Consider the following 26,575-nt stretch of genomic DNA (forward strand, 5'->3'; position numbering starts at 1 on the left):
TAGTTCTATTTTACTGAACAAGAACATGAAGAACATCAACTAAATTTACTGTTATTGTTTTAAAAGTTTGCTATTGCTTATCACTAGAAGCCACCTGCCTTCCAAACTCGCAGAACAAGAAAGCAACAGATACGGGGACACATTAGCTTCCTATTTCTAGTTTTACATTGCATCTTGGAATTAGAGCAACTCTAGTGTCCACAAACACCGGCCTTGAATGATAAATACCTGTATACGTATATGCACATCTGTGTAGGCATATGCATAAATAAATGCAAGATACTTAATACAAACACACACATAAACATGCTCACCAGAACAGTGCAACCAGCTTTGTGTAGTTCTCAAATGTAATGGAACTTCTTGCAACAGAAAAAGATAATAAATACACCAGGAGCTATTTAAGTCCAGGAAAATGTGGAAATTACTTCATCTGAAAAATTTCCCAGAAAATATGATTTCATTTCAAGTATTCAGGCATCTTAAGAATAACCACGGACAGAAAAGTGCCTTTGCCAAAATTCATGTACAAATGCTGAGCGGCACTGCACTCAATTATGCTGCCCAAAGGGGAGACAAGATGACAGATGATGGTTCCAACCTCTACAAACCTGTTTGCAGGTTCTCTCCTATGGATGCATAAGTAGCAGTTATCAACTCCAGATAACTACAGATTGCTTTTATGCCTCCTTCTGCCTTTCCCCTCCAGCTGCTCCCCTCAGCCTGCCCTCCTGTCCCCCTCTGCATGCCTGCCTAGGAACAAGAACATCCCGTAGAAGAGAACTGCCATCAGCACTGCTGCTCACAACATGGGCAGTAAATGCAGGAGTTGATGAGCAGCTTCATAAGCTTCCTTACTCTCCGGCAGGGGCAAGCTGCCAAGGACATGTTGGCCCTCTCTCTACTGGAGATAAAAAAAATACATATCCAGCTAATCAATTTTAAGTTGCAGAGGGCTTGTTTTCGACTCCTAATGTCGCTGCAACCCTGCGGGTTTTCCTAAAGCTTACAGTGCCAAGAACCAAACTGGAAGTGGCCGTCATCTCCATTGTCACAGCTGCTTTTCGAGAGGATAATTCAAACACACGATAGCATGCTTTCCCCTTACGTTTAAGGAAAAGTACTCTTCCCACATGCCATCTCCTCCCAGAGATAAGGGCACAGATAGAACATGTATAAATGCATATGCATACACCTATACAGTGCCGTTACTTCAGAAAAGACAAGAAAAACATTCCTACTCATTTAAGCTCCTTTCACCTGGATGCATACCTGCTCTGAGCGGAGTTTGCAGCAGCCTGCATCACTGCAGCAGCCGCCTCCTGTGCCTTACGGTTCACAGTTGGCATGGGTGGGCCCATCCCGGGGCCTCCCTGCTGAGACATGCCAGGAGAATTGGGGGTCATACTGCTCATGTTTCCAGGAAATGGTCTGCTCTGCATCCCAGCTGATGGCATCCGTCCCAGGGGCATGGTACCGCAAGGCTGGCTTGGCCCCTGTCCGTGCATCTGGCTGTTGGCATTTATCCCCATGCCGGGTCCTGGGCCACTGTAACTTGTGTTGGGCACGCCGCTGTACGTCGGTGGTCTGGAGTAGTTTCCTGAACAAAATGATAAAAAGCACAGAGAAAAACATTAAACTTTTGAGCAAATATTTCTATTTAGGAAGTTAGCAGCTGCAGAACTTACACATGTGAACTAAAGTGAACCACGCTGGCCTCAAAGTCAGAACAACTTTTTCACCATGAGGACAAACAAGTAGTGGAACAAGCTGCCCAAGGAGGTTGTGCACACTCCCTCCTTGGAGGTTTTCAAGACCCAGTTGGATAAAGCCACGAGTAACCTGCTCTGATCTTATATCTGATGCTGATTTGAATACAAGGTCAGCAAGAACAACTCCTGAGCACCCTTCCAATCTAAACAATCCTATGAACCTGATTTTCATGTACCCTCAAACATCTTCTGCCTAATATATGTCATGGGATAATAGCAAGTACAGAAAAGCACAGCCTCCAGAGGGTTAACAACATAGCATACAGTACAAAAGTGCCTTATGCAGTAAAGAGATATGTGGCATGTAAGAAACCCATTACATAAGCTCAAGGGAGAAGCTTATTTTTGTAATTTCATGTTCTCATTCTTCATCTTTCTGCAATTTCAGCAACAGGCTATTCTCACTGGCTTCTTGTTCCTAACCGCTCTGCCCATTTGTGTCAGAGATGCTTTGGCACGGACTGGTGAGGACGGCTGCCGGGCCCCGAGAAACATTCCCACTCCCTCCTGGCCTACCCTGCTTTCCTGCTAAGTTCAAAGTTTGGCTATGCCAGCAGAAGGGCTGGTAGCTTACAGTGCACCTCCTCTAGGAAAACTAGTATTACAAGAGTAATCAGCAATAGTACAAAGATGCTAATACAAACAGGTGCCTTATGAAGGATGGCATGAAAACCTGGCTGACCCCAATCTACGTTGTCACTGGAGCAAACTGCTCCACTTGCAGCAGCTTAACTCATTTCAGTGTCGATTTTCCTATCATGTTGAAAGCTCAAGAAAAAGCGGGTGTACAGCATTCAGTGTTACAGAAACAAACCCAAGCAGCATGAGAAAGAGAAAAAAAAGGTAAAGATATGATAGAAAATTATTTTAGGAAACGGATCACATTACACTACTTCAGTCATCAGATTTGACTTGTCTTTATTTCCATCTCATCCAGATTAGTGGAAACACGACCCGTTCCCTCCCTGTGGGATGCCGCAGAGCAGAGTTTCCTGACTACTCTCAGATATTCCCACACTTGTTCAAAGGCAGCAGCCCTTGAACTCTTCCTCTGAACATGGAGATCAGCCACGTCTCTCCTCAGGCCTCAGCTACCAGGCAGAAGAGTCAGTGGCATGCAACTCCTGTTTATATTTAAAATAAATATATTCATCCATCATTTGAATGCACACATAATTAATTCATATGCTCCTGCTGCTGTGCTTTGGCTAATCCTCCCCTCCTCCCCACCCAGTAACTGACTCACTCTGCTACAAGTTCTTCTCAGCAAGAACGCGTGAGACCTACGCTTCCCAAGGAAATGGAGCAACAATTCTCTTCTGCTTTAGAAACCAAGTTTCTGCCTGGGGGTCTTCACAGAAGGATCCCCAATATGTGATTCAACAGAGATGAAAGGCTCCAGATTCAGCTTTATGCTGATTTCAGACTGCCCTGTCACTTCTCCTCCTCTAGGCTCGGCCACTGGCAGCTGACCATTTTCTGTTCAGTGAGCCATCGCCCCCAGCCAGAGTTTTGGTTGCTGAGACCTGCTAAAGTCACACTTCTGATCCAACATACGTGACCACAAACTGAAGGGTTCACTAGTTTCATACTGCTTTGCTTAGTGTTAAAGGTGTAACACGCAACCCGGATGCTGCTCTGGTTTTCCAGTTGCTTTGTGCAAGAAAAATGTAATGCAGCAAGATGGTGTGTATGTGTGCTCAAAGATTACATACAGCCAGTTAACACATTTTATGTACATGCTATTAGTAACACTGCTTCCCAAAGTGAAGCAAATTCCCTCCCTAGACTAGCAGACCTGACATCCGTAATCACTGGGAGCTACTGTCAGTCCAATTTACATAAAGCCGATTTGTTTTGTCAGTTAGGGTCTACAAAGTATGGTTCAGCAGCATGCTTGGAAGAGCAAACACCAATGCTAAACACTATTGCTGTTTCGATGCTATTTTGAATTGGGATAAAAAATCTCTTCTTTTGTGTTTTGGCTTCTCCAGCGTAAGCACAACACAGAAAAAACAGTGGAATCTTCTCCATAAAAATATGTGGCTCAGTTAAAATAGCTCCTAATCATTCATCTCCGGGGATACACGTCCAAGAGCACGGGGAAGTGGTATCTTTTCAGTAAGGAAAACAAGTTTCAATGTTTTTTCCATGTTTTTTTTTCCCTAAGCATTTCCTCAATACCTCAAGTACTAGCTATTCTTATACCTTTCCCAGACCACAAAAAAAAGGCAAAATAAAAGCCAAACAAAATACAAGAGGAATTGCCAGGAATGAGGAGTGCAATCTTATTTCCATGTTTCTCTAATAGATTAGTAATTTGTTGGCAGTGGCTTTGACAGAAAACAGATGGATGCAGCATTAAACACAATGAATGCAGCAGATGCTAGGCCAGCCCACATCAGCTGGATGTGTCAGGCAGCCAAGTCCAAGAGCCCACACTTTTCAAGTGGGTACAAGCCTGGCAACAGCGGCTGTACGATACTACTGAACAACTCCTCCCCTCCATATCCGAGGGATTTTTGATTCCAACTCCCCCTCGGCAGAATAGAATTGTACCCAGAGAGATGACATCTCAAATGCAGGAGAAAAACCAAAGCACTAACTGGAATCAGGAAGAAAAAAAAAAAAAAGCGTAATGAAGATAAAATATAAAAAAGCCTACTAACAACCTGCCAAAGACAGATGTTCATACTTACTGCTGAAACTCTGGTCCACTTTGTCCAGGTTTGCTGAACAAAGTGCTCTGATATCTTGCCATTTCTAGGCAAGCTGAAAAGCGGGAAATTTGAGACCTACCTGTTAGTTTTGCTCTCTGCTTTAGAGACATAAGTCAGATTCACAGTATTAAAAACAGTATCTTAAAATAATTTCAGAATTTTTTACATGTGCACTTAACCATCAAGTTTTTCTTATACAGATGATTTAAATGTATTGTTCCGAATTCCTCTGAAACTATTTTACCTAGGGGACTTTGGTAGATACAGTTAAGTCTTAACTCTACAGGCTCTTGCATATGTGGGTCTGGATTCGGAGGTCCAGACTCTCGAGATACTTAGGGCATCTCATCCTTAAGATGCTATCACTTTAATTAAATTCTAGGATTAAAATCAGTGGGAGCTAGATAGCAAAGTGCTTTTGTGAAATGAGTCCAACATTAAAGGTTACAAAGCACAAATACTCAATTCATATTACTTTACCATGAACTAAAAGGGGGTTTAACTTAATGTGAAGTTCTGGGGTTGTGGTTCAAACATATTCAGTAGTGGTTTCTCTCTTTGTTATACCCAAACAGACCAGTTTTACTGCTGAATTGATAGGAAAAGTTCGGGAGACGGGATGCATTTCTGACACGTTTTACTGATTCACAGGAAGTTTTTCTCTGCCCCAGTCTTAAAAGACCCAACTGACTACAGCATCTGACTGCTCTCCAGAGTGCATTTAAGGGACATTTTGCTGTGGCAGCAGTTTGATGCTCAGGTCATAGACCAGAGCTCCGTTAGCCCCCGAGCTAGATGTTGTCCAAATACAAACCAAAGAGACTGTTTCTTTCAGTAACAACTTCCATTCTCGTTCTGCTTTTTTTTATTCTTGGGGACAGGAAAATGCTGGGATTTAATACAAGATTAAAACTAATGTTCTGTACTGCATGCTCCTGTGTTGTATCACAGACACACAGAAGTGTGGAGCCAAAGCCATTTTTTATTTTTGTAGGAAATGGTTTCACAGGATTGGACTAGGTCCCCAGTACAGAACTGCTTCCTGGGAAAATATATTCTACTCTTATTATAGATCTAAGTGTCATGTAAACACATGAAAACCAAATAAATCAACCATACGCATGAAATGGATCATTCTGCTCTCATAAACTGGGGGCTAATTCCTCCAACCCAAACTTACTGGTGTAGTCTTTACTATGGTGAGCAATTCCACTGCAGAAAAAGGACACTAGCCTTGAGCAACGGTTTTCAGGACAGCACATAGTGAAATCTAGCATTCAAACTAAAAGCTTAATGTCACAGAATGCTTTGACGCATATATAAAAATACAAGTAGTCCTGTCAAACTTAGCCCATGCTTAACAATATTCTGGAGGAAGGCCTATGTGAACAAAACATGGAAAGCAAATAAAATCCTTGAGAATTATTTTAGTTTAATAATTTAAGAACTTGGTTGCAACCCAGGTAATTTTTAATATATTTGTTATTTTGGCGATAAAAGGCAAACGGGGTAACATTATTATATATTCATCATTGCTGGCGTATAATTGTGCTTTGTAAGAGGGTATGTTAAGAGTTGCGATTACAGATTATTTTCATTAAAAATGAAAAATGCTATTAAAAACTTAAATCCAGGTAAATATATGACTTTGAAATATCACCATCTTCATCCCCAGATTTTATTAATGGTCACATTAGCCTGATGAAAACGTAGTATTCTTCTGCTCTAATTGTTACCTGTAGAGCTGAGAGTCTGCAGGGCCCTAATATTATGACGACCAGTGCACAGGATCACCGGTACTCTCCAAGAGCTGGCAGAAGAACACGCTTTTCATCCATCACACTATTCACCAGACCCTTCTGAAACGGCCTGTTAATGACAATGATGCTCATTTTCTTCCTGCCCCTCAAGTTCACTTTTTAATAGCCGTTTCTTCCTGACCGCAACCCATAAAATCATTACATAGGCACTTTCATCTACAGAGGGAGGAAAAGAACTGCTGAACTCAAGCAAAAAAGAAAGTAGTATTCGGCGTGTTACTTAAATGCATTGATTTAGTACAAAAACCTTTCCATTCAATCAGTGTGGATGGCTAATGTTTTACTGCACTTGACACCCACTATTCCCATGGTTCGGAATCTCAGCAGCAGCAGTACAGCTGGAAGTCAGGATAGCACATCATAAATCCACTGGATTTTTACCAGTTAAGCTAGTTGCTCACTGTGCAGATAAAAATAAGCACTTGGACAGCATTTTATGGCCACAAAATGCTTTCCAAATAAAAGGAAAGCACCAGTCAACTGGAGTTAGGTAATTAATCTTCACACATGGCTATAAGGCATTACTAGCCCCATCTTACAGTTACGGAAAGCGAAGCAGAGAAATGAATCTACTTGCCTAGGTTGAAAGATGGTGTAAAAGGCAGAGCCAAAATTAGAAACTGGGAAATCTTGGCTTGTAGCCTTGTGCTCAGAACACTACAACAAACGCTACCCAGAGATGAAACAGAAAGGACGACTGCGCAGGGCAGCAAGGCTCCCTGCAAACAAACATCAGAACTAGTTCTCAGAAACTCCGGAGATTAAAATAACCATCCTTGCTTGCATGGGGAAGCCATCGAGCCCTTACACAATTTCCCATCGCTGACTCCAGTCCTTTTTGAGGATTTTAAGTAAGAAAGCAATAGTAGGAAGTGCTGAAATAGAAAAGCTTCTTTATGTTTCTCTAAAGAAAATACTGCCCCTTATATATTCTGTGGCTTGACTTCAACTTCATTAAACCCCTAAACAGATGCATACTTTATAAAGGTTATCCATTAAAGGCAAAACAATAGACAAGTTCAAAGTTGTCCAGGGGCAGAAATTGTGTATTCTGTTTTTGTTTTAGTCCTCCAACAATTCTGTCAAACAAGCAAAATAAAAAGAACTGTCTCTCTCTGTCTGAAGGATTAGTTAAGATTCACAAACCGTATGCATTAGAGCTCAATATTATATTCCCACAGTAGCCACTGTATTATTATGCTCGTTAGAAGACTTTAACCCTCACAGTCACCACGCAATTTCAGATTGGCCTTGGGATTTCATCTAAGAAAAGAAGTCCTATTTTGGGATCGGTGTTGTGACCCTTATTCCATGCTTGGTCAAACGCGGCCTCGTCGCAGAGATAACATGCTTGGACTCCCAAACAATGGCCCTGGCAATGCAACACATTCATCATTTCCTTGCCCAATTTAAGGTCGCTATTTTTATACAGAGAAAGGTGCTAAGAACAGAAGCAACTTCTTCCACAAGGTGCAGTTCTACATCTGGATGAGAGTTTTGTTTGTTTAGGATTTTTTTTCAGGGAGGGTGTTGTATGTGTGGTTTTTGGTGGTGTTTTTTTTTTTTTAAAAGAAATCACATACCTACCTAGATACACAGTACATATACATTTTATAAATATATATATAAAAATTATCATATGTATTACCAGCAAGCATTTTACCTTGTGGTCCATACTGGCTCATCTGCGGCCCATAAGTACCACTTGAATTACTCTGCTGAAAGCTACTGATTCCAGGATGCACTTGGCCTCCAGGTGAGGGGTGTGGTGACATGGAAGGTCCAGTTTGCTGAGGTCCATACTGTGACATCTGGGGGTTCCTCTGTATGCCTGCCATAAAACCTAAAGGGAAAAAAGCACCAAAGCAAAAATTAACACTCAGGTAACTGTTCTTCATTTAAGAAATCTTTGACATTAAAAAAAAAAACAACCCTCTTTAGTTATTTTCAGACTAAAGATACCCAGAAAACTGCTATTGTTCATATGAACAGAAACAAACGCATCTCCAGGTCCGCAAAGCTGTCTCAACAACCAAAACCTGTATAAAAGGCTTAAAAACTTTTACTTGTAAAAGAAAGACAGGGCAGCCCTGCTTAGTTACAAATGGCTGCTGATTGTAAAATTGAAACAATCTTTAGGAAAAAAAATTAAAGGCAATTATCTGCATTACCTAATAAGTAGTAGGGAATTTGCCTGATGACTTATGGTGGGAGTATCGTAACTTCCAAAACTGTATGTTGCTACCAAAATGCGTAACTTCAGCATATAGAAATCCACTGTAAATACTCCTATTGCCCACAAACTCTCCAGAGCTAAAATTTCCCTTTATGTGAAGGCTAGTCATACCAGCCAGGAAAAAAAGTCATTTTGGTATGTATTTGTGCTCTAGGTCCTTCTTCTGGTCTGTCCCCAGCACACCTGTATTGCATTCTCTCCTTTTTCCCTTTTGTAAATGTATTAATGAATCCCAATTTAATTTAAGGTTCAAAAGCTGCAGCAAGAGACCTAGTGAAATGCTATAAAATTTAGAAGCTTCATATAAAGGAACAGAACTAAGCCTATTAAATGGGAGAAGAGGAGGGTTTTGTGGTGCGGTTTCTTTAAGTTTTCATGAGCTGGGAAAAATCCTGCAATCCTGCTCATGAAATGTCTATGCAGGGATGCTGGTTTTCTAACATTTTACCCTGAAAGGTTTTAGTGCTGCTTTCAATGTTGAAGAGGATGTGCTGAGGAGACGGCAAGGTTTTTTTCTTATTTCTGGAGGAAATCCGCTTTCTCTTCTGTTCTGCTTGCATATTAAATTTCATCTTCGCATTTCTCTGAGAGGCAAAACGCGAGCGTACTGAAGGACCGCGTTTGCTCTGCTGCCACGGGCAGCCCGCGAGGCCGCTGGCGGCTCACCCATGCCCGGTGAGGCGGGAGGCACGGCGCGCTGCTGCCCAGCAGGCGAACGTGCACGAGCAAGTCTGCATTTGGGCCCATCCTGCGACTAGTTCAGGCACCCACGCTTTGAGGCTGCAGAGAGCTGAAGCACTGTTTATGCAAGGTGCCTGTTTCCACTCCCCTCCATTAATTTTAGTGGCGTGCGTGCGGGAAGGTGTGAAGTTGAAAGCCAAAAGACACCTCACCTGGCAGCTAATTACACCTTTCCTTACAGGAGGGAGGGAATAGAGGAAAGGTAAGAGCAAAACCCCCTGACAGTGAATGGACAAATGGAAGCTGCTGAAGGGAAGATCAGAAAAAGAAAAAGAGAGAAAAGGGGAGAGAAAGGCAAAGACAGGTTGTGAAGACAGACAGAAACGGGTGACAGGAGGAGGGAGAGGTGGCAGAAAGATGACTCTCCCAAAGGTCCGGCGTGTCCTCCCACTGGTTAGCATCAAACGTCACGCAGACCGAATGCTCAATGCCTGATTAATGGAGAGAGGTAATTTTTTCTGAGCCATATATAGACACATGATCAAACTCATAACTGAAAACATTGAGGTGCTATGGCTCCCACGACCAGGCGGGTCAGGGGCCTCTCTGTGGGGATGACAGCCCCAAGAAGCACATCTTGAACTCAAAAGAGTAAGTTTCTCATCCTAGTGCTGCTGCTACTGACACGGTAGGTGGCACTGGGTGAATGACCTTCCCGCCTTTCTGCAGGTCAGCCTCCCTGATTGTACACTGCTGACAAAGTGCTGTACGAAAGGGGACAGTATCCGCAATGTAGAAATGAAAGGTGGTGTGTACTTTAACAGAGATCAGGCTTTGAGTCCAAACACATGTAAACAGTTTTTGACCCTCCACAAACCTTTGCTATATAGCATACTTATACATTCACTAAAACCCTGTCAGAGAGACCACAAGCTCAATGCCGCAGGTCATAAGGGGAAAAACCAGGAGCTGAGATGATCTTGCACCCCCTTGAGCCCAGTTCTTTCGTGCTATGAACAGCTCAACCCATAACGTGCTAAAACTCTAACAACTGCAAGGTTTGGAAGAATATGCACAGAGTTTTCCTGATCTTTGTGCAAGCCCCAAGACAAGGGATTGCAAAGTCAGAGCCTGGCACCTGCTCTGGAGGAAGTTGGACCACATGCACTGGCATGCGGCATAGCAAATAACCAAGGGCGAAATGGTGGCTTGGAAACTGGTCTGTACTGGTTGGAAAACTCCACACTTCTGCAAAGGAAAGCTCATATGACCTTCTCCACTTAGCTTTATTTTGAAACAGACCCCTCGATTTTTAAAATAGTTCCACTCTGCACACAAATCTTATTACAAAGTCTATGTCTTCTGCTGACAGTGCTGTAACTAATTTAGAAACCTAATACAATCGTATGTCTGTATGAAATAAAGGCTCGCATTCCTGACACACATACACATATATATCACACTCGTGGGATCCATTTAAATGAAAAATTTTGTATTGGTCACACTAAGTTTTTTATTATAAAGATAGTAAAGTTACTCCTATATCTAGTACAGAAGTGAGGGGTTTCTGTTCACTGTGGGCCTTTTAATCTATACAAGGTAACTTTCCAAACATTGTGCTAGTGATAAAGGTTTTTCAGCCCGGTTATTATTGCAGGCAGTACTTTTCTTAACACCACAAGGATGGATGACACATTGAAAAGCTATCGTTTGTAAGGGTTGTAGTGATTTCCAGTAGCGATGCAGAGGGACTGCTGGTTGTTGAATCTAATGGAGAACGTGGACTAATGTCTAATGGAGAACATGGAGAACATCCGTTTTAGCCAGCTCTGCTGTTGTCAGAAGGGCTCCTGAAGGGACTAGAGTAATAAGTGAAATAAATGTTTCCACTCAAATGACCTCTTCTTCAGGAAACTTCTCGTAATCCGTTTCTGACGCTGTGAAGTGGACTGTGTGGCTATGTGTACAGTCATAAACGCCACGACCATTCCCTGGCCTGGAGAGCGGTGTGGCACGCTCGTGTCCATCCAACTAAACCTTCCCACTCAATCCTGGTAGTCTTATCTGTATGACTTCTGTGCGCAGTCTCCTGTGCTGCCTTATCCATGCCCTGGGCTGTGGCTCAGGGAGTGCTCACAGCCATCGGCCAAAACCATGCCATGGGGCACGCCAGTAATTCAACAGCAGAGATAACTGTGTGATACTACTCAAACTCATGCTCTGGCCTTAGTTTACAGAGGTGTTGATTAACACGAGAAGAACAGAACAGACTCCTTAGCAGCTTTGGACGCGAGGCATGAGTTTCATCATCCCAGAGGGTGTGAGATCCCCCTCAAATGAGGTTGGCTTTCCTATCTTCTCTTGAGCATGGACAGGTAAAGAATTAAGGAAAAGGAGGCCTGAAATTCAGGAAGAATATCTGTGCCATGTTATCTTCTATCACTGTTTGTACGGCACATTGAAGCATGCCCTTAGAATAGGACACACTCCAACTTCCTTCCAGAGAGCAGAGGAGTAATTTCAGCTATAGATGCGACAAGGAGAAGAAGGTAAGATCAGGTTCTTACTGTGATCTGGATTCCACTACAACAAAGAAGAGTCTATCCTCCTCTACCTCCGTGAGAGCCCAGTGAATGTTCAGAGACCAGTGCATGAGTTTGAAGCGTTTCAAATATTTGCAGAAAGCTCAGATGTCTTAGAAAGAAAAGGGGTTCCTGGTCAAGACGTTAACATTCTTGCATCAAAAAGAGAAAACAACATCAATTCTAGAAATCTTATCAGAAATGAAAGGGAGCAGCTGGCATACATTCATTTTTCCTTATTTACACACATTTTCCCTAGTGTTCAACTTCATTTTATAACTGATACAAAAAGAAATAAATTTTCTTTCCACAAAATTAGATCTAAGATAAAGTTTGCTTTTGTAAAGACGGGAAGCAGGATTACATTAGAGCTGCACTGGAGTAAAGGCGGTGGAGTGATTAAACAGCCAGACTGCATCTGACATGTCAACCTCTGTGACAACAAGGTGGGGTTTTTTGTCTTTTAAATAAACTGCTAGGAAACAGCTATGAGTTAAGACTTTAAAAATTGCAATGGCAACATGCTCATCAGTGAACAAATCTACTCCTTTCCCTTAATATTAGTCATAAAAGAGGTACAGATGATGCTTTACTTGCCATCACAAGAGATTACTTACCAAAAAAACACTTGAGTGGATTTTGGCAAACTAAGCTATTTCAGGAGTAGCTGAATAAAGTGAGCCTGCCAGAAGTGTTCTCTTCCTTTTTAGTTATTTTTTATACTACATTTCTGTACTTAAAGAAAGGTTGTCTTTATTAAAAGCCTATTTAATGTTGTAGAGTTGTCTTTTTATTTAGTTCTAAATGAAACAGTAGCATACTATTAACAATCAGCACACCATAACTATAATAAAATATGTTTGCATGTTCAAATAAAACATACGTACAAGGTTTAAAATGGTCAGGTAGCAGTGTATTCGTCTTCTGTCTTTTTAGCAAAATACAGAGAAAAAATATAAAACAGGTAATGCTTATGATAGAAGTGTTTCTGCTCCTTTGATAAAGGAAAAGACAAAAATGAAGCTTCTGTTGTCCTATACAGTACTAACATCTGGTAATATACATCATATAGCTAATACCATTTATGACGCCTTTGTAAAAAAATTTAAAATCTTGTTTTTCCCCTATGCATATGTGTACACAAACCAGATAAACAACAGTAAATTACTTCGTGAAATTATGCACTAAGGTTGTCTTAATTACATTTGTACACTGACCAATATAAAATCACCTGTTTGTTGAATACTATCTCCTTAGCACTAACCATGAAAAACACCCACCGAATGTGCTGGGTGTTGCTGTAAAATCTGAAATGGATTCTTCTGATATTTTAAAGTCTTGGCTTGAATATGAAAAAAACTTTCCAGGAAAGCAGGAGCTCAAACACAAAGGAAGTGACTGCAAAGTAGTAAGTTACTGCATATTAGCTGATGGACAGCAACTGTCTACTGGCACACACTTAACCCACGGTCAATGAGAGGTCTTTTGATTTAGCCAGGAGTAGCGCATTGATTTTCATGAATGAATTAAACCTGAAAACACACGGAAAACTTACTCATTTTAAGCTCAGGAAAACTTTGGAGTTTACAGCCATAGCAGATCATCATTAAATTACACATTTGATAAATAAAAAATGAGGAAAGATACAACTTGCAACGGTACTTTGTAAAAAAGAACTTAAAATAAGAGAAAATACATCAGACTATCACTCTTTCTAGAGAGGCATGCTTAGTGACAGAGCATGGGACCAAAACAACTGAGGAACCCTTCTGAGTAAGGAATAAGGAAATTCCCCTTGTTCCAGGGCAGAGGCTAAAGAAGGGGCTAGACAGGCTTATTACTCTGAAAATCATGGAATGAGAAAAGCAGAAACAGATTGGATGCATTCACTAATCATCAAATAATTACGAGAAAAATAACATAAAATTATCTACTTACAAATCAGCTCAAAAAAATTAAATATGTGAAAAGAGGTATTTTCCACTACCTATAAAGGAAAAACTTGTGTGGGGGGGAATCGCACAAATTTCCAACGCTTGGTAAGTTAGCAAGGCACTGGCCAGTACCCTTGAGAAAAAAGAGCAAAAGTTTGCACACCCATGACACAGTTTTTGGCAGACTTTCCTTCCTCAGACAGCCGTTTGGGTTGCATTCACTACCTCAGGATTTTCACCAGAGAATACAACAGAACTGAGATGGATCTAAAGCGGCAACTCCCAAATGTAGCTCATCCATGGGTAAACAACACTGAGACAGAAGTGGCAGAGTAAAGCTAAACAAACGAAAAACAATATTCTGTGCAGTGGATATAATAAAATTTGGCAACCTGTTAGCATGGCAGGATGCTCAGGAAGATCACTATTAGACTGAAACTCTCCCTAGCCCACCCGCCTCGAATGGCAAGGACAGTTCAAGAAGTCTTTGGACTGGTGAACCATGTCTGGGTTTTTGCCCAGCTAAACACGTCCACAGTCAGCACCTCAGAGCACTACAAAGAAACATCCAACAGAACAAGATTCACACATTAATGAAGCGTTTTAGTAATTGAAAGAGTTCGTTACCCTCACATAAGTCTGAGATACCAGGACCCTAAATATGCAACCAGGTTGTCTGCACAGACTGCTAATGGTACTGGAACAAATATCTTCAAATGGTGTAGTCAAACCTAGAGATGAGCAGCTTCCCGACTGTAGGAGCTAAGAAAACATGTCTATTGCTTATGGACAGCCAGTGCTACCTGGCCACAAACTACTTACTGCCACTGGCGAGAATGGCATGGTACCTCCTAAGGTGCTACTTAAAATATACATTAAAAAGGACACAATGAGAGAGATTTAGATACTGGAAAAAATCTAAGCAGCCAAAAATTTTATGCAAGTCTAAACAAGTAACAGCAATGAAGAAACTGGGGAAGGTTTGACCCATGTACCAGAATACAACCCAAGTAAACCAAGTGAAACCATGTGGGTGGCGCAAGAAAACTGGCCTCTAGAGCAAGCAGGCATGAGATTTCTTTACATTCAAAATAATGTACTTTCCTCAGCTGTTATTCTCACTTTCCAGAAGCCAGCCTTACTAAAATATGCCCAGCTGGACTGGTGACAGCACTTAATGAAACCTACGTTTGTCACACACAGAACATCCGACAGTAATGTACACTACAGCGTGATGGGTTGGTGAGCATGAGTAGACCAGCTTTCAGTGTAAACCTCATTTAGATGATGCAAACACTAATTCTCAATATTCCTGTCCAGTTAACAGGCTGGTAAAAAAAAATACAAATCAAATAAAGAAAACACCTTCACATACAGATGGCAAACAAGATTCTGATCCATATTTAGCACAGCTAAGTCACAGCACTGCACCAATACGGTATCGTTGGATGGCTCTGGTATGAACCTGTCAGATGTGTTCCAAGCAGCAGCACTGACATGGGTAATACTTAGGTATTGAATACATCAGATCTTTGCTAACATCCCTGGTACTGAGTGAACACTTCTACTGACAAGCAACTTGGGCAACTGAAGGGTAGCAGCATAAAAAAATGTACTGAGACCACTGACATAGGAGAAATTAAGAGGCTTATTCTTTAGCCTCTAACAAGAAAGCTAATAATCTTCCTGATAATAAGTTTTTTACTCATATAAAAGCTAAAAAAAGATTTTAAAATCCTCACTTCTTTCTCTGATCACAATCTATTTTTTAAAAAAGTCCCGAAGAATTTTTAGGAGAAAGTTCTTTATTGTTTCCCCATTAACCGTGGGAAAAAAAAAAACTAATTTCTACATTGAGCTCTTTCTTCAGCCGACATAAAACCTTGTTGTCTTCTCCAAGTCCATCAGGGTGCCACTAAAAACATCTGAAGTTCTCTGGGTCAGTGTAACAGGGACATGGTTTACCTTTGGTACCTGGACGTTTTCACGTTGGCATCTGCTAATATCTGCAGAACGACCACATTTCTTCACACCCATTCAACAAAGGATGTTTCTTTGCTTATGTGAATTAGCAGTTATGGAAAACATCACCTTAGCAAAACTGGGGCTTCCTGCAAAGATCACTGTGGTATTTCTCCTTTTCACAAAAGGAGCAATGTTCTGTTTAAGAAAAAGCACTGGATTGGATTTATTTTTTTTAAAAGTATTTTCTTATTATACTTTAATATCTATCTTACAGTCTCCTCACTGTTTATTTATCTGAATGCTTTTCTTCACAATGTGAATAGCTTTGGGGAAGATGGAAACTAATGACCTAGCTAAGGTTTTAACCCAGACCCCCTAGTGTTTTACCAGCTGTGCTATTAGGTTAACTGGCTGAATCTCCTCTGCTTCTCTCTCTGATATTACAAAACCCAGTCTATGTATAGCATGCAATAATGTTTAAATTTCTCCCACCCCTAAACCTCCCTCTGCTACTGCCTAGCCTTGAAATTCATATAATCTATCATTGATAAATTAGAATCTGGGGAAGGATCAGACAGATTACCCAGATGGTAGCTGGGGAAGAAATATCCAACCTTTCCTAATGCAAACCTTGCGTAATGGTCTCTGATGTAAATTTTAAGTGCTATACTGAGGGCAGAGAAGGGAAGACATTTGTGGAGATGTTGATGCACAGACAGAACAAAAAAACATTGCTTATCCACCATCTTACACACAATTTGTCACTTGCCTTACGCAAGATGCTTTTACTATGGTGCTCGGAAAATCAGGGTAACGGTGAATTGCAGTACAAAAGCACCCCACCCCGCCCTCCCAATTGCCCGTGAAGCGAATCCTCAATTTCAGTAGGTAGCTCGGGCTGCTGGAATTAATCTGAGCAACAACATGAAAAACCTGAGGAATCCATCTGTTTTATACAATCAACATTTGTCTAAGTTTCCCTAATAACGTGCATACTTATGAAAATCATGGAGGAGAGCAAAGAAGAAGCGGCATTTTTCAACGTGTAATGTGCAAGGCCTGCAGGCTTAATGGTCTAAATTTCAGGTTTGAAAAATTTACCCTCCCTGGAGACTCCTGTTCAAAGGTTCTATGGACCAACTCAGATCTTCCTTTTCATGAAGTAAATATATTGAATACCATGAGATATATATGGATTTTGTGGACAAGACTAAAATACACACAATGTGTCTTTTCTGTCTTGCACACACGTAAAATAAATCATAATATTTTTTCAAAAATATAAAATCAGTGTGTTGTCCTCAGTCCCAAAATGCCTTTGTCTTGGTCTTATTTTACCATGCGTTACGATTTGACTGGTTCTTCGCTGCCTTGATTTGCAACTGTTCCCTGACGAGTGTTTATTATGCAGCCTTTTGGGATCCTTCGGGATGGAAAGAACTATCCAGTGTTAGCTATTAATATATACATTGTATAGATGTCAGCTCACTGCCCTATATATTAACTTAAAAAGACATACAGGGTCTTAGATCAGAAGTTCTTTATTTTTAGAGAAGCTTCATAAAAAGGTTAACTTAGGTACCGAGGGAGCAGAGTGTCCTGGAAATGATGGTGCTGCTGAACAGGCAGATCCAGTTTATAGGCCATGATGGGAAGCTGTCCCAGGGACACGGATCGTACCCAGTAACTTTACATCGAGCCTGGTGACAGGAACATTGACTGTCACTTCGTCAAGTTCTTCACCAGTGACTGCTTGTGGCTTATCTCGCTCCCTGACCCCAGAGGCAGGGAATCTGATGCTGCCTAATGAAGTCAGTGGAAACTTTTCTATTGAGAAGTCTCTCTGCTGGCAACTATATAAACTCTCTCAGAATAATTCAATTCTGCTCCCTAATCTCAAAAAGAGAATCCTCAATTTAGTTTAAAAAATGAAATAAAGATTCATCCCCAAGTATAACAAGATTTAACATCAGCAAGAAGAAAGCAAGCACCAGCTGCTAGTATACAAAATTTACTTGGGAGACCTGACTCCGGGTTTTGATTGTACAGATATTATTATCTACTTCAAATCCTACTTCTGCAGTTCTGCTCTCTCCCAGCATGGCTTGTCACATGTAAATCATACCCTTTCCTCCTTCGGTTCTTCTTGCAGATGGCCAATACTGCTGTATATTTAGTGTAGGCCACAACTAATCAGATCGGCCTGAAGCTGAGACTGGCTGGCATGTGTTTGAAATCCAAGTACAGTCTGAAACCAGCACCCTGAAAAGGCAACTTTCTTTACAAATTAACCTGGTTTAGCAGAGTAACATCACTTCTAATACTTTTGGGCAAGAAAAGCAGGTCTTCCTGCAATGCTTGAGACAAAGAGACATGAAACTATTCACTCCCACAGCTCAGAGTGAAAACTACTAACCTTTTATCCCAAAGATCTTGATTACTAATCAAAGTAGACATATTGTAAGCTTTTTTGCTGTGCATTGCTACATGATGTAGTACAATACAAACAGGTAGAAAAATGGAGGTCTTGGGTGCTATTGCAATTAAAATAGCAAAGAAAAATAGTGTGTATACATTTAAAAAACCTGCTCATCACACCAACACTACATTTCAGTGCACTACACTTCCACTTTTACAATCAAATTAAAAATACAGTGGTAAAAAACGATGATGGCCTGATCCTTTTTAAAGACTGTTGATAAATTTAGTAATCACTAAATTGAGAAACTGTCGTAACTTTTTGAGTCACCAAAGTAGTTGAGTGCATGGCTCTACTGCATGCCTCTGCCTTCACACACAGATCAGCTCTGTATGTTCCTATGCATCATGTTCCTATTTCATCAGGTGACTTGAGATGAAAGAGAGATGTTTTACAGAGCTACCCTTGCAATGAAATAATGCCTTAAAAAGATGTGTGACCGTTTCAACTAAAACCTGCTTTTCCTCCTTACATGACGCACTTTTCTAGCTGTTGAGGGCACAATTCCTCTAACCCCAGTTTTCTAGGCATGAACACCAGCCTGGCACGGCGTTCCTGCGTACCAGCTGGAGCTCAGCTCTGCTGCACTGACCCACTTGGAGAACGCTATGTGCAGAAGAGGCACTCAAACATACCTGTGGCTTTGCACTCAGTGCATGTCTCAAGCATCTTTCTTTAAGAGCCTGAAACACTTCAGTCTACATCAAGTAAACTTATTACCAAGTCTGATTTAACCTTAAGTGGTGTCATCGTTAACATGGCAAGCAGAAGAATTTTAATGACAAGAATCATTTTATTCTCTAGCTCCTCCGTGCTCTGAATAGATCCCAAATCCCCAAATGAGAGCAAAAAACGTATTTTCAGAGAAAAAGTCTTTTTAAGATCTAAAAGCAAACTACAGTGTCTTTTTTGTTGCAATAAGAATTCTTTGATCTATTTTCTTCCTTCTGGTTTCTTTTTTGAGAAGAAAATAGATCTCAGGGAAAAGAATCTCTATCACCAAATGTCAGTATTAAGCCATAAATCTGATCAGGAATTGTAGGTGCAAAATGCCAGATTGGTATTCTGCGTCTTCCACACAAGCAAAAACATTTATATTTTGTTAGAAGAAAATACATGACAGTGGAATTTATGTGATGACTGCGTACCAATAAGCATGCCCAGAAAACAGTTAAAGGGGAGAAAAATACCTATATGAAATCTAATGGGCAAATTAGGAAATTGTAGTTACAGGAATTCAGTTGCTACTTAGTGTTTATAGGGAAGCACAAAGAGAACATCAAAATGCCTGATCACATCCCATCTGTTACTACCTCTTGCTGGATAACATCTTGGCTGCCAAAAAAGCTATTTAAATTTACTACATTGCAGCTACTGATAAATATCACTTCTGTGAAGATCTCATACTAAATAAGGACTAGATGTGAGGATAAAGCTCACAAGCAGTTGTGTCAAAAAGATCCAAATTTTGCTTAGTATAACACCTGTACTCCTACAAGCCTGCAGTTTCTTACTCCCTGTCCCTGTCTGTGATACGTTTTTAATAGAGCATACAACTGTACAACAATCCTCAAAAGCTGGATCACGTCAACAACAGAAAGAAATAAAGCTAGAATGGAAAGAATGACATAAAAAAAGAAAAAAGAAAAGGTACTGGGAGGAGGTGACGGAGAAGAGGAAGGCTACTATTCAACAATTTTGGAGGTGCTTACTCCGGGCACTTTCCACATAGATCTGACAGGCACAGAATGGTGCCATGAAACTGCCTCCAGCAATAGAATACATTTTCCAGCACATCACAGCAGCTGCAGCGGCATCAATTCTGCTTGCAATCCATGTCCAAACAGAAAAGTTCTCAGTGGTCCTATTTCAGCATATCTCAAGGACTAATTAAATCCTCATTACTATCTTCTAATTATTCCAGTGCTCTGGGATTTCACTGAGCAAGTCCCCAATGGTGCATTAGATGAAAAGGGTTAAATAACCTGTGTTGATTTTGAGACTCCAGATCTATTTCAGACCTTTAGCATATCATCAGCATTATCATGAATATTTAACTACGTACCGCTGTGAAAATTATAAGGGGAAAACAATTAAAGATTTTTTAAAAATTAATTCTGACCCATATACATTTGCACTAATAAATAAGGCTTCTTTAAGTATCCCCATTATGAGAGTGCTTGCTAGAGTAATAACGTGAAGTCATTAACTGTTTCCATTAAATTCAATGGTTTTCAGGAGCTCCCAATTCACTGTTTTAATATAAGACTGAAACCTGACATGTACATATCCAACTGGATAAGCATGAAAAATACTACTTAAAAGTAGGTAAGTTTTCTAAGCTTTTTCAAAATTAGGTAAGGAACCATCCACTTCTGCAGGGGTAAAAGTGCTATTTCAACATTATTGTGACACATATTCTCCTATTAGTTTTTGCAAAGTATTCATGTACACAGACTGACATCTCCATTAGGTTACAAAAGTAAGAGTGGGAGTATAAGCTAACGGCCAGGATGGAAGGCTTCTTTTTCATGCTGCAACTTCAGGAAACTGATTTAGGGGGGCAATCTGGATATGCTGTGGTTCTATTTGATCCATACAAATAACTTCTAACCCACTGAGCAGTTTTGGCTACTAAGCACATCCTCAAAGTGCAGCTCCCAAAACCCAAACAGGCAAGGTAAGTAGGTACAGCTGAATATAGGGAACTCAAGCGACTGTGTACCTCAATTATTTGCCAAACGGTTATGACAGCTGTGGTATCACCGCTGCCCTACCTCTGGGGGCTGATGTAAATAAAGTTTATAAAAAGCTCTGACTTCAATAAACATGAAAAATCAAAACCCTGCATTTGATCATAGTGAAGAAAAATCTGGAGTAGCAGTATCAGAAACAAAGAGCAAAACATGCATCCCCCTTGCCCCCAAAAGCATAGCAAGTTTCAATGACTAGCTTAATTACACTACATTTTCGTATGGTATCCTCAAGTAATGGTAATTGCTGGGACTTAGCAGCAGTTAAATGCATGTGTAGGTGAGCGGCCATGGCTACTCCTGGTTCTCCAAGAGACTTCTGATCCCAGTCCTGCACAGCCTGCTTTCTCTGTCTCCAGAGCTCTCTGGCTCTGACAGTCCACTAAGGTATATGGGACTTATTTCAAGCCCCAGTACTTTCAGACATGTGAGCTGAGACATAGGTTATGCACATGAAAGTACATGCAATTTCTTATTGCCTAGGTAGATAACACGTGTTGGTAGAACTGAAAAAGTTTCATTCACTGGACATCAAACAACACTGGCCGGTTACTGATTCTGGGCCAAGAACAGAAGTGGGCTGCCTAGAATAGCATGCTCCATTTACGCTGAGCCAGGTCCAAATGTCCTACAGCTTGAGCAGGACGTGAAAAATTTTCGAATTATTTTAAAAAAGTAAGCATTTTTATGCTTATTACAAAAAGTACGAAATAAGCTATATGAAAAGCAAGCTGAGAGCACAGAAAATCCAATCCCCCAAGAAACTTTTATTACTGTACACACGTAACTATGTTACCACTCCCCTCCTTCCACACACAGAATGTACATATAACAATATGCTCATCGCTTCATGCTGCACTGTATGACAGGGGATGCATAGCCTTAGGCAGGCAAACATAAAAATCCCAGTTGGGTGCTGAGTAACCATGGAAAGTAGGGTAAAATATAATCAAACACTTTCATAATAAAATAAAGAAGTGTAAACTTAATGGTTCAAGGTGGTGGTTTAGCATCCTGAAGTGCTACAGCTCAGACTCCACCTGTCAATCAAGCTTCACAATAGCTGGTAAACAAGATTTTTTCCAAGTATTGAGAGCAGAGGATTCTGCTCAAGAAACGATTAGTAGTCTTCCATTCATTCAATTCTCTCTCTAAACAAGTAAAGAAATGTTATACAAAGTGCTAAACCAAACAACATTACCTTATCCTATGGAGGTTTTCTGGGTTTTTTGTTTTCTTTTTTTTTTTTTTTTTTTTAATTTTTTTTGGCGGGGGGAGAAAGTGTATCAGTAAGCCAAGAGTTTAAATTACTGTAGCAGATGCCTATGGATCAGGTGTCCTTAGCAGCAACGATTTTCTGCTCAGGTTTTTATCAGTAAATGACAAGCACCTTCCCTTTGAGTCCCCATCACTCCCCCTCCTTCCTTTCTTCAAGTTCAGTGGAAACCAGTTCAACCAAGCAAAGGAATCAACTAATGTAACAGCCTTTTTAAAAGGTGAAGTTTTCCATTTCAAAGGAGCCTCTAATCAATGACAGGGCGCAAGAGGGAATGCACGCATGTTTATTCGCGTATAGCACAGACTTTAGAGAAGCTTTGGGGAACACGTTCTGCAAAATCGATATGACCTAGCTAGTCACAAATTTCGTATCTGCTGCATGAAACAAATGGACTTCTTGTACAAGCTGGGTCACAAGGATCATGCATATTACACCAGATTTTGCGTATGAAGAGTGCAAAAATCGCAACATTCCCAAATACATTTTCTCTAAGACCATACCCACAATCCTCCTCCCCGCCCCGCACAGAGGAAGAACCAGACTAAATCAATCTGTAAATTTTATTTGTCTCACTGTTATTTACTTGTTTGACTTCCCAGTTATGGCAGCTGTCTTCTCTGTTTTACTTTTGAATACTCCTCTGACTTCCCCGACCATACAATGACCCCTGGTTTTGTTCTACAGCAGCAACAGAGAGGTTTGATCCTTCCAGCTCTGTCAGACCTGCCTAACTCATCCCCCAAAGCCAGGTGAGGAACACACACGGCGGAAATAATTATTGCCGGGCAGTGTAACATTTTGTGCCAAGACCCAGTTGTGCCAGGAAATGCACACATCTTTCTGAGATGCTTGGGTCTTCAAAGCCTCAGTCTGATTTGTTCCCACTGCCTTGTGACATTCTATCCCACAAAACATCATATATTTGTATTGGGTACCGAGGCCATTCTTTTTTCACCAAACATGTACATTATTCTAAACATTTTTTAAGGGGAAAATAAGTCCCTGCAGTAACAACTGTATATAAAGAACGACCTGAAAAGGAAACAAAACAAATGAGTTCAGTGTGAAATTGTGTTTTTCATATTCTCATTAATCAGCATTCATGGAGGAGGGGACATCCAACACAGAAAAATAGCAAAAATTAAGACTCTCTCCTCTTGTTTGAGAGTCCTCTTAGCTCCTCCTGGATGCTATCCCAGAAATTTGTCATTCTGTGAGTTCAACTTGTTTCACTGTGAGAAAACTTCTAGTATTTACGGTATCCCCATATGGTGCTACTTGGAATATTTCTGGTAGCAAGACATTTTAGGAGGGGCATTTCATAAATAACTCCATGTTTATCACAGTTATCATGTGTCTGTTTTGCAAGCTTGTCGCTGGCACATGTTAACCACTGCATGGACAGGATGCCCAGTTTACAGCAGTTGATCGTATGGCCGCACAACAAAGCTGTGACAACTATCTTTCATGAGCTAGGGAGGAAGGAGGCGAAAGGAAAAGGACTTAAAAAACCGCTCTGTTTATTTTTGTGAGCACCTGCTAGGAAGCACCCTTTTAGAACGGTGCTGTTGCCTGCAAGGTTTTCCCTTGCAAGATTTCCAAATCTTTGAACCATTTGACCTAAATAGTTGATTTCCCTTTATATTTAAAGATATTTTTATTTCTAGAACTGGCTAGAGGACTAGCTATCGTGTCCATGCAAAGACATGAGAGATGAGAATTTTAAGAACAGTAGCAAAACTGCAGTGCTCGTAGCTAGCACTATTTCTATACATCTTAATTCCAAGACAGACAACGAAAAGTTGAATTCTCTAGGGTATGAATCAAGTATTTACAGCAAACTGCCTTTATACTCTGGGCATTCACAGTATTTTGAGAAAGCCTTGTTTCCAATTACATTTTGGTAAAACCTGCTATTCAATTGCTCTTTCCCCAGAGAAGGAAACCCCCCGAGCCTTTTACAATGAAGACTGTCATTATTTTCCCTGGGAAAAGAAAAGAAAAACCAGGAAATCCCACATTGCTAATGTGCGACTTAAAATGAAGGCTGCATTTGGCACCAACTAAAAAAGCCCCAACACCTAACAAACCTCGGTCCTGTGGCATTGGTGACTGGCTCAAGGCAGGGTGGGAGCTGGATTCTGACTGGCTGCCAGGAGGCTGCGGTGGCATCTGACTGCCTGTAACACACAGAGAAAAAAGGGAAAATAGACTTGCTTTTAACATTGCAATGCACAAAACCAAGCCTGCTGCATTTTTCAACCGCTCAACATCAAAGAAAGTACCAGGTGTATAAGGTAAAGACAGAGCTCAACAGGTCTAGCTTTTTTCAGTTTTTTTCTATTTTTTCCTTTTTTTTCTCCTTTTTGAAACCCATGGAGGAAACATGCATAAACATATTTAGCAACAGGCATGGCGAAATGTTCAATTTCGTATTGAGCGAGTTCCCAACCTCACCGACATGATCCAATTTATAGCTGCAAATCTCCTGACACATATTTCTGTTAGAGAGTTTAACAAAATCCAAGTCTGCTGAACAATAGGGCTCATCCTGCCGAGCTTAAACTGGCCTCCAGCCAGGCAGACATGGACTGCTGCCAACTATATTACCAACGAAAAATTCAGTCAATACAAAAATGACTAACAACAACAGTTTAAAAAGTATTTCAATGAATCAGTGGTTTTAATATTATTTGAATGTATTCCATGTAGAATATGGGAATAAAGAATAATATGTAGGTGCACGTGGTGAAAGTGATGCATGTTTGAAAGAGATCAGACAGAAAAGGGGCACTTTATTATTCAAATAAAAACAAAGGGAAGATACTTGCTTATTAAAACGTCCATCCAGAACAGACAGACCCATTTTTATGGCACCCACACAGTTCATCCACTGCTGTCTACCCACCCAAAGAAGAACAGCACGAAACGTTCCCTTTCAATATTACTGAATAGTAAAGCAGGTGCTTATTGCACCGATGCAAGTCACTCCTCTGGGTCACCATTCAACACCGTGTCAAGCAGGGAGGTCCACGGTACCACCTTCCCACTGCACAATGCCCCAACGGCCTCGTGTCTAACAGCCAACCTGCCACAGCCTGAGCAGGAGTAAGAATGAGACTTGGACGTCTCCTGGGACTCCTCTCCGCTGCTGGTCTGAAACACGCCTGCTCTTGGCAGCCCAAGCGGCTTGAAGACCACCTCAGGTTAGGCAGCAAATACATACTTAAGCATTTAGATGCTGTAGTGACGAGCACGGTATAAATAGCAGCAGACAGATTTATATCCCTCATCCTCAGAAACTGCTCCGATTGTTTTCTGTTTGAAAGAAATGGAAAGAATAAAAACACAGGCAATAGATTTGTGCCTGCTGAGACTCATTTCCTCCTGCTCAGCAGCCGCCCCTCCGCAGTGGCAGGAGCGAGAATCCCGCGGCCGGTCCTGGCGCTGGGAGCTGGGCTGCCGGGGGGGGCTGCTCTTTCTTTAGAGTGATGAAGGGCCCCAAGTTGGACGTAAACACAGGAAAGCAAATGTGTCTGCTCTGCCCCATCCACTTCCCAGCCTCAAAGCAAGTGGCTCTCAGCACTGACTCTAAAGAAAGGCCAGATTGATACAGAACAAAAAGAAAACCCATAAAATGTGGAGTGTAACCACTGCCTAGCTATTCAGATGAGGTGCATTTGCACTAAAAAACATGACAGTCAACATCACCGGGAGCAGCTGTGACAACTGTCTCAGAGATGCAAATGCTGGACTAGAGGCAGAATTGCTCCTCCAAAAGACCAAACATGCCACTCAACGCCCAAGGCTTTGGGATCCACGGCCCATTCATGAACTCTAAGGCATATGACAATAATATTCTGACTTATGTTTTGATGTCACTCAAGAGCGGGCTGTGGAGATGGCAAGTGCCTGCATTATAACGAACACTTTCTGCTTGACAGGAAGGATTCAGTGACTCAAGACTGTAAACAAACAGCAATTCCATGTTAACACGGGGCACTGCCACTTCCACTGTGTATGCCCGAGGCACCGCTACCAGACAGAATACTTCAAGTAGATCTGAACCATCTAAGATTTTTACAAATACTTAAAAAAAAAAAAATAAAGGCAGGGGTAGTCCTGACTGTATCACACAGCTCCCAGTGGGATCCCCCTTTAGGTGGAGGCTTGGCAAACTTTGAGAGACGTTAATAGTGCATGGAAGATCTATGCCAGGCAATGTATTTTGAACACATTTATACATGGTCTTTATTTTTTTACGTTGATAATAACTTCAGTTATCTGGCAGGAGCCTTATCCTGCACAAGCAGATGTGCAAGAATTGACTGGGAGAGTCAAAGCCTAGGACAGC

The 26,575-nt window shown here is 41.1% G+C and overlaps 1 protein-coding gene across 13 annotated transcripts in view; it reads right to left on the reverse strand.

Moving 5' to 3' along the window:
- Window positions 1-26,575, reverse strand: part of ARID1B (AT-rich interaction domain 1B) — a 336,572-nt gene that overhangs the window by 60,869 nt on the left and 249,128 nt on the right. For 9 of the 13 annotated variants that reach the window (XM_075146078.1, XM_075146076.1, XM_075146074.1 and 6 more), the window contains 3 exons: window positions 24,312-24,401; window positions 7,976-8,155; window positions 1,273-1,600 (listed from right to left, as the gene is read on the reverse strand). In XM_075146078.1, the coding sequence (XP_075002179.1) occupies window positions 1,273-1,600; window positions 7,976-8,155; window positions 24,312-24,401 (598 nt within the window). Of the gene's footprint in view, window positions 1-1,272; window positions 1,601-6,228; window positions 6,362-7,975; window positions 8,156-24,311; window positions 24,402-26,575 lie in introns of those variants that run through there. The other 4 variants (XR_012673019.1, XR_012673020.1, XR_012673018.1 and 1 more) reach the window with 3 other exon arrangements.

The sequence above is a fragment of the Calonectris borealis genome, chromosome 3 (assembly GCF_964195595.1).
Source record: "Calonectris borealis chromosome 3, bCalBor7.hap1.2, whole genome shotgun sequence".
NCBI lineage: Eukaryota > Metazoa > Chordata > Aves > Procellariiformes > Procellariidae > Calonectris > Calonectris borealis.